At 30.6% G+C, this 10,000-nt stretch overlaps 1 protein-coding gene across 2 annotated transcripts in view; it reads right to left on the bottom strand.

Annotated features, from left to right (window-relative positions):
- Positions 1-2,811: 2,811 nt before the first annotated feature.
- Positions 2,812-10,000, bottom strand: part of LOC113817088 (beta-1,3-galactosyltransferase 5) — a 20,654-nt gene continuing 13,465 nt past the window's right edge. For both annotated transcript variants that reach the window (XM_027369086.2, XM_027369088.2), the window contains exons 4-6: positions 4,710-4,820; positions 4,336-4,558; positions 2,812-3,271 (exon numbers count right to left, since the gene is read on the bottom strand). In XM_027369086.2, coding sequence (XP_027224887.2) covers positions 2,939-3,271; positions 4,336-4,558; positions 4,710-4,820 — 667 coding nt within the window. In that variant the 3' untranslated portion in view covers positions 2,812-2,938. The remainder of the gene's footprint in view (positions 3,272-4,335; positions 4,559-4,709; positions 4,821-10,000) is intronic.

Here is a 10,000-nt window from a genome sequence, read left to right as displayed (position 1 = left end):
AATAATAATAATAATAATAATAATAATAATAATGATAATAATAATAATAATGATAATAATAACAATAATGATAATAATATTAATATTAATAATAATAATAATGATAACAATAATAATAGTAATAATAATAATAATGATAGTAATAATAATTATAATAATAATGATAATGATGATAATAATAATAATAATGAGGAAGAGGAGGAGGAGGATAATAATAATAATAATAATAATAATAATAATAATAATAATAATAATAATAATGTTAATGATAACGGCAACAATAACAACAGTGATAATAATAATGATAATCATAGTCATAATAACAATATTATTAATGATACTAATGATGCTGATAATGATGATGATGATAATAATGGTGATAATGAGGAGAATAAAAAATATTATGATGTGATGATGAACACTGAAGGTGATAATAATAATGATAATATCAATAATGACAATAGTGATAATAACCATAATAATAATATCAATAATAACAGTGATGACAATAATGAAAATAATAATAAGAAGAATGATCATTAAGATATGATATAGAATGATAATATTAAATTATGTGTCTGACTGCCTTCCTCTCTTTCTCTTTCTCCTATATAGCTAGTGAGATGTCCATTTATTTAATCATCTATTCATTAATTTGTTCACCTACTCATCCATTAGTCTGTCTATTATCGACAGACCTATTTATCTATTGTTCTATGTGTATATACATACATACATACATACATAATCACAAACATCATGCATACAAAAATAAATAACACACACGCGCGCGCCCGCACCCGCACCTACAGTAATTGATAACATTACAAAAATGCCGTATATTGGAAAACATCTGAAACTCTATCCTTCATCAAATATACAAGTATTAACAGACTGAATCACAAAGATGATAATATACAGAAAGGAAACCCATATGTATCGGTAACATTTGTGAATACCTTTTAAAAATAGTTCGGGGGATACATCTATGCATACATATAAATATGCAAATTATATGCTGCAAAGGGCATAGCAATTTTAAGAAAGGCATAGAGAAAAAGTCAAATAAATATATCATTCGAAGATATATATTCAAAACCGGTCAAATGCATCTTTTGTATTGTGAAGATATTCATTCTCACTCATAACTTTTCTACATTTGTCACAATGAATACGGTTCATAGATAGTTATGATTTCACATAAAGATACTGACAACTCGAAATATCTAATAATCTTGGTAGTTTTATTATTTCAGGAACAACATTGATAAAAAAAAGTAATGATGATAATGATGATGATTTTGAAGGGATTCAGATCAGCAATTTAACCCATTTATTACTAATACAAAAAAAACGAATCGATAATGCCCTTCCAGGATGACCCGACGCCAGGCCCTGTCCTTTGTTCCTTTGTGTTACTGTTACTATTAGCATTAGCATTGCTGTTGCTGTTGGGGTGTTATTGCTATTATTATTATCATTATTGTTATTTTTATTATTATTATTATTATTATTATTATTATTATTATTATTATTATTATTATTATTATTATTATTAGCATTATTATTAACATTAGCATTAGCATTATAATCATTACCATTGTTATTATTATTATATCATCATCATTATTGACATTGTTTTCATCGTTGCTGTTGCTGTTGTTGTTCTTTGTTCCTGCTGTTATCATCATCATCACCAACACCATCATCATCATCATCATCATCATCACCGCCACCACCACCATCATCATCATCACCATCATCATCATCACCATCATCATCATCATCATCATCATCATCATCATCATCACCATCATCATCATCATCACCATCATCATCTTCTTCACCATCATCATCATCATCATCATCATCATTACCATCATCATCATCATCATCATCATCATCACCATCATCATCATCATCACCATCATCAGCAGCAGCATCAGCATCATCATCACTATCATCATCATCACCACCACCATCATCATGATCATCACCATCATCATCATCATCATCATCATCATTATCACCATCATCATCATCATCACCATCATCATCTTCTTCACCATCATCATCATCATCCTTACCATCATCATCATCATCATCACCATCACCATCATCATCATCATCATCATCATCATTATCACCATCATCATCATCATCACCATCATCATCTTCTTCACCATCACCATCATCATCATCATCATCATCATCATTATCACCATCATCATCATCATCACCATCATCATCTTCTTCACCATCATCATCATCATCATCATCATCATTATCACCATCATCATCATCATCACCATCATCATCTTCTTCACCATCATCATCATCATCATCATCATTACCATCATCATCATCATCATCACCATCACCATCATCATCATCATCATCATCATCATTACCATCATCATCATCATCATCATCACCATCACCATCATCATCATCATCACCATCATCATCAGCAGCATCAGCATCATCATCATCACTATCATCATCATCACCACCACCATCATCATGATCATCACCATCATCATCATCATCATCATCATCATTCCCAATATCATCATTGGCATCATTATTATTACTATCATTTGTATTATTACCATCAACGGCATTGTTGCTATTATTATTATTATTGCCCTCATTATTACCATTATTATCTATCTGTTAACACATCACTGTCACTTGTTTCATAATCATTGTCATCTCATCACCTTAACCACTATGATTATTATTCTGGTTATCACTTTTACAATATTAATAATCAAATCTATGGAAGCTGAGGACAAACATGATCACAGAGTATTTCGAAAATTACTTTATTGGACAAATGGCATAAAAAACACTAACATACGTCCACAATAATAAATAAATCAGCATCATAGCATAAAAAATCCTTTAGAAAAGCTACCCCTCGCGCCTCCTCAGCTCATCTCCGTTTTCTTCGGCTGGCGAACCTCACGGGCGAGTTCTTGACGATGGCGCTCCAGGCCAGCTTCTTCCGCTTGTCGTCGGCCCCGAGGAGGAACGCGACCTGGCTCGAATAGAGCTGTCTGCTCAGCTTCTTGGTGTAGAGCGTCCTCTCGGCCTGGACGCGGTTGACGCCGGCGGCCGCGGCTACGAGGCCGGTCATGTACACGTCCTCGAGCCACAGGAAGGGCGTGTGCGCGGCGTACTGCAGGAGGCGGTCCACGGCGTTGCCACTCACGACGTAGGCGGGGCCGAGCACGAACGGCGGGTAGTAGTCCAGTTTGTACTCCTCCTGGCATGATAGAGGGAGAGAGAAAAGACAGGTTGGCGTTTTTTGTAACTCAAGTGCTGCCATGTGTCGATATTTCTATCTTTACTTTTGTATCGGCCAAAGTATTTTATTCTTTAATTTTTCTTATCTTTTCTTTACTTCTCTTATTTAGATATAATTTATGAAATATATTTTTCTTTACATTTATTTCTAAAGAATTAGGACACCATAATGGCAATAAAATAAAGTTTAGATTCCCAGTGCTTTCTACACACTATGCTAAGCTTTTACTGAATCATCTATATGTGTTTACCAATGACAGCGAAATGTGTGAGAACCCGTTGCCAACATTAATATTTACATACTCGTTTTGTTTAACTGCCTTCGAGTACATATTACAGCCTACTGTTGGTGCTGCCATTGCTGTAACAGTGAACTACAGCAACAGAATATCCCCCCCCCCCACCGCACCAAGAGCCCTCAGAAGCGTCCCGAAGATGTCGCTCGGCCGCACTTTCTTGACCTCGTCGGCCGGTGCACTCGCATGACCCGCGGCGACGGCGAGGCAGTTGGGGGAACTTTTCCTCGCCGAGTGGCCGCTGGCACTCAGGCCTAACACTCCCAACACCTGTGTTTGTTTTTATTACTATCTCTGTCTATGACTGTTTATCCTTCTGTCTGTCTCTGTCCATATGTTATGTTGGATACCTGTCTCTCTCCCTCTATCTATCTATCTCTATCTATCCTCTCTCTCTCTCTCTCTCTCTCTCTCTCTCTCTCTCTCTCTCTCTCTCTCTCTCTCTCTCTCTCTCTCTCTCTCTCTCTCTCTCTCTCTCTCTTTGATATTTATCTATCTGTCTGTCTCCCCCCTCTCACTCTCTCTCTATCTATCTTTATCTATCTATCTACCTATTTATCTCTCTGTCTATCTCTCTCTCTCCCTCCTTAGCTAACACACCGTCACAACTCCCCTCGTGACGACCGCCCTCCTCGTGCAAACCCCCGCGCCATCGCCCGAGAGGGAGAGGCGGACCGCCGTCGCCCTCCCAACGAGGTCCGTCTCGGGGGCAGTTCCGTCGCCTCACCTTCGTCACGTTCCACTTGCCCTTCCTCATGGGCTTGTTCTTGGCCCGGACTCTCCCGTAGATGTCGCTCGGGGCCGCGTTTTTCTCGAGCTCGTTGGCCAGGTACTTCTTGAGGTGGAACGGGTTCACCAGGACGTCGTCGTCCGTCTTGACCACAAAGGGCACTTCCGGGCACCAGTCTCGCACCCACGAGAGCCAGGACATCGTCTTGTAAGTGAGATTCCTGGACACCAAAGAGGGAGAGCAGATTCAGGTTCTACTGATGGTTAAAGGGACGAAATTGTGCATGTGGCATGCGTTCCAGTTACATCATTCCATTATTAGTGTATTTGCCATCAAATTATCCCTCGTATTGACTCATTACTCAGACAAACCTGTAAGAATCAATAAAGTTGCTTTGTATGATGTCATCGTATGTCTGCATCTCTTTCTCGACCAAAACTTGCAGTGTTGCATTTAGCGTTTTGCCCAACACGAATACTGTCCTGAAAAAGGGATAGTTGTTCAGGGAAAAGGTTTATGATTATGTATCACTGGTAGGTTTGATTGTAGGCAATAGCAATAGAAATAATAATGATGGTGGTGATTAGGATAATAATAATGGTAATAATATCAATGATAATATTATTAGTCATACTAATTATGTGGTAATAATCATGTTAATAAAATGGCATCGATAATACCAATAATAATTATGATAATGGTAATAACGATAGTAATGGTATTAATAATATTAATAATAACAAAAAGAACAGTAATAACGGTGATGGTAATAATGACAATGATCATAATAATAATAATGATAATGATAATAACAATAATGATAATAATAGTAATGACAATAAAAATAATAATAATAATGAAACAATAATCAATGATGGTAACAATAATAAATGATAATGATAATATCAAGAATAATATTATTCATAATAATAATGATACAAATGATAGCAATATTGATGTTAATGGCGATAACAATAGAAATAATAATGAAGTTGATGATTAAGATAATAATAATTATGAAAATGATAATAATATTAATGATGATAATAGTCATACTAATAATAATGATGATAACAATAATAATAACTATGATAGTAATAACAACATTGATATTGATAACAATAAAAATAATAGTAATAATGATGATAATGATGAGGATAATAGAGACATAATGATAATAATAATAGTAATAATAATGATAATAGTTGTACGAATAATAATGATCATAATAATAATAACTATGATAGTAATAATATCAGTAATAATGATAACAATAATGATATTTGCAATAATGATAATAATAATGATAATAATACTAGCAATAATAATGATAATAACTGATAGTAATATTATTAACAATAATATCAATAATAATAACAATAATAATAATACTGATAACGATGATAATAATCATGATACTAATAATAATGATAATAATAATGATGATGATAATATTAATGAAAATTATAATAATAAACATATCAATAATAACAATAATTGTAACAATGATGAAAGAAATAACAATAACAACAATAAAAAAAGGGATATTAATGATTATAATAGTAACGATAATAATAATAATAGTAATAATAATAATAACAATAATGATAAAGATAATAATAATAATATTATTATTATTATTATTATTATTATTATTATTATTATTATCATTAATAATAATATTATCATTAATAATGATAATAATAATAATGATAATAATAATGATAATAATAATGATAATAGTAATAATTATGATAATAATAATAAAAATAATAATAATAATAATAATAATAATAATAATAATAATAATAATAATAATAATAATAATAATAATAATAATAATAATAATAAGGATAATAATGATGATGATGATCATGATGATCATGATGATCATGATGATAATAGTAACAGCAATAACAATAACAATAACAATAGTAATAATAATAATAATATTAATAATGATAATAATAATAATAATAATAATAATAATAATAATAATAATAATAATAATAATAATAATAATAATAATAATAATAATAATAATAATGATAATAATAATAATAATAATAATAATAATAATAATAATAATAATAATAATAATAATAATAATAATAATAATAATGATAATAATAATAATGATAATAATAATGATTATAATAATAATAGTATTGATGATAGTCATTAAAATAATAAACATAATAATGATAATGATAATGATATCAATAACATTAATGATGATGATAATTATAATGATAATGAAGATAAATAACAAAAACGGCAATAATAATAAGAACAATAATGACCATGATAATGACGATGATAATAATAATAATAATGATGATAATGAAATAGTAACAATGATGATTATAAGGATAATGATAATATCAACATCAGCAACAAAAATGATGATGATAATGATAATAATAATAACGCTAATAATAATAATGATAATAATAATAATAATAATAATGATAATAATGGGAATAATGATGATGATAACTAATAATTATGATAATGATATTAGTTAAGATTATAATGGTAGTGATAGTAATAATGATAGTAATAATAATAACAATAATAATGATAATGGTGATGATAATAATGATAATGATAATAATAATAATAATCATGATGATATTGATGATAATAATAATAACAATAATAATGATAATGGTGATGATAATAATGATAATAATAATAACAATAACAACAATAATAATGATGATAATAATAATAATAATAATAATGATAATAATAATAATAATAATGATAATAATAACAACAACAACAATAATAATAATAATAATAATAATAATAATAATAATAATAATAATAATAATAATAATAATAGTAAAGATAATAATACTGATAATAATAATAGTAATCATTAATATCAATATTACTATTATTTTAACTACTTTTATTATTATTATTATTATTATTATTATTATTATTATTATTATTACTATTATTATTATTATAATTATTATTATTATTATTATTATTACTATTATTATTATCATTATCATTGCCATCATCATTAATCGTTTTTTATCATCATTATCATTATTATTATCATTATCATCAGTATTATCATCATAATCATTATGATAATAATATTAATAATACTGATAATAATAATAATAATAATAATAAAATAATGATAATAATGATAATAATAATAATATTAATAATAATAATAATAATAATAATAATAATAATAATAATAATAATAATAATAATAATAATAATAATAATAATAATAATAATAATAATGATAATAATAATAACAACAAAAACAATAATAATAATAATGATAATTATAATAATAATGATAATGATGAAAATAATAATGATAATAATTATCATCACCATCATTATTATCATTATCATTATCATTGCAGTGATAATGTTTTACGTACCTACTGCAACCTGAGCATGGCATGGATCGACCATCGCAAGCCGTTGCCAGCGTGTCCCACAATTGGATCTAAAATCACTTGAGCCATTCCAGGCGTCGCCTACTATTCTCTATTTTCTAAAAACTAACATGACACTGAAGAACACTTTTTCTTATCCAACAAAAGGATACTTGCCACTCAGAACCAATTGAAATAAAATGTGGTATATTTCAAAGTGATTCCCTCTCTCCACTCCATTAATTCCAGTTTCGCTATTATGGAGGTTGTTCAATCTTCGCCTCTGTGTTTTTGTTTCGTTCTTTTAAGTACTGATTGAAGACTTTTATTGTTAAGTTCTTAAAGTTTACTTCCGTAATATTTTACTTATTGCTTTTAATCAATCTGATCGTTTTTTTTATTTGTCATTTTTAGATTAAGATTTATTATTCGTATTCTTATTTTCTCGATTTGTTCCTTTTATAGAAAAGCATGACGGGATTTGTCATTTTATTTTGTAATCTTGTTTTATTATATGTATTTGTATTGTGGTTTTATAATCTTACCCTGTGAATGATTTTATTCATGCTTTACGTTTTTCAAATCGTCCTTTTAGCTTTTTAGGGATGTCAATGATGTTAGTACTTTTTAAGATGCTTATTTTTCAATGGTTTTAATTATTTGTCTTAAGCTTTGTACCTTTTTATCACCCCTTGCTGTTTTTCTATGTACCTTCAGTTTTTCATATTTTAACTATATTTCATTAAGAAATTACTGAAAATGAATGCAGTGACGTCAGCAAGACGCCCGTATAAATGTGGATCCGCCAAAACAAAGAGAGATCTATCTGAACCTGTGTTTGTGTCACCCCTTTCTGGATTTACTCCAGCCTGAGACGTCAGCAGAACAAAGGTTGTACTGAGCATACTTCCCTTTACTTGCCTTGGTTATTTGCTGGACGTTGCCCTATTCATTTTTGTGGCTTGTATGTATTTTTTGTTTTCAAGTATTTCTTTTAACGTATTTTTAACCGAATCCCTTCTGGATTCGGATTTTCTAGTTTTGTTTTGTTTTTTTAACTTTCCCTTATAAGTATCGTGGTAAATATTTTAGTCTTTTTTAGGAAGTCAACGTTCTTTTTCTTGATGTTTTAAGTAACGCAGTTTTGTGTGTGGGTTCTTTATTTTGCCTTTTTAAACCTTAAGCTGTTTTATTGTTTCAGTATCTTTTATTTGCTTTTACTCCACATATTTTAAATAATAGGCTGAGTCACAAGGACTTTCATTAATATTTCTCCGCTCTGGGTACACGTCACACCTGCGTATGATCCTGGGTCAGTGCCCGCTACCGTATTACAGGCCCGGGATCTGTTTTAAGTTGCTCAGGGGAGTGAACGGAACCCTTATTTGCGTCCCTTCGCCATCCTTGCTTCACGGGAAGCTTGAGCTCGCTTCACGAGGCTGGGATTTAAATCGAGCTCCTCATTACATGCGGACTTGCATACTTACACTATAACTAAACAGCACCGGGTATGGATACAAGATTAATGACGAAAAGTTATTTGCTAAAAACGATGACGATTTAGAAGGGCTTTTGCAAGCCGAAAAGCATTTTAGTGATGACATTGGAATGTCACTTGGATTAGATAAATGTGCGAAGGCAACATTCAAAACTGGAAAGTTCGTCCATTCCACTAAAGCTAATCTTGGTGACGACAATGTTATACGAAACCTTGAGCAAGAGATATTATTAGAACCTTGGTGTCAATGAAGGAAAGGGTATACGACACGTCACAATGAAAGGAATGATAAGGAAGGAATGTTATAGACGGGTAATGGAAGTGCTAAAAATTTGAGTTGAAAATGGATACTAAAGACCGGAAACTGTTCACCATCAACAGAATACATCCTCCAAAATCAGTGGTTGATAGACTACATCCCACGAAAGGATGGTGGAAAGGGACCCATCAAACATGAACTTATAAAACCAAGATTGGGTGTTACAGTATGTAAATTCACATGAAGAGGGAAAAAGAGTACATTCCATAAAGAAAGAGAGTGAGAAGTTAAGAGTTCAATATTGAAACAAATGTTGACGGTGATCTTTCGTGTACTGAAAAGGCAGCATAAAGAGAAGGCATTAAAAAAATCAAAGAACGCAGTGAAAGCCAGCCTTTACAGGGACAGTACCCAACCTGCACACACAATCCTGATATAGACAAAGTAAACACCCATCAGCGCTACGCGGTGTTGGACTAAAATCTG

Source organism: Penaeus vannamei, chromosome 15, assembly GCF_042767895.1.
Source record: "Penaeus vannamei isolate JL-2024 chromosome 15, ASM4276789v1, whole genome shotgun sequence".
Taxonomy (NCBI): Eukaryota; Metazoa; Arthropoda; class Malacostraca; order Decapoda; family Penaeidae; genus Penaeus; species Penaeus vannamei.
Note: the sequence above shows the minus strand (reverse complement) of the source record. Positions and strands in the feature narration are given on the sequence as shown.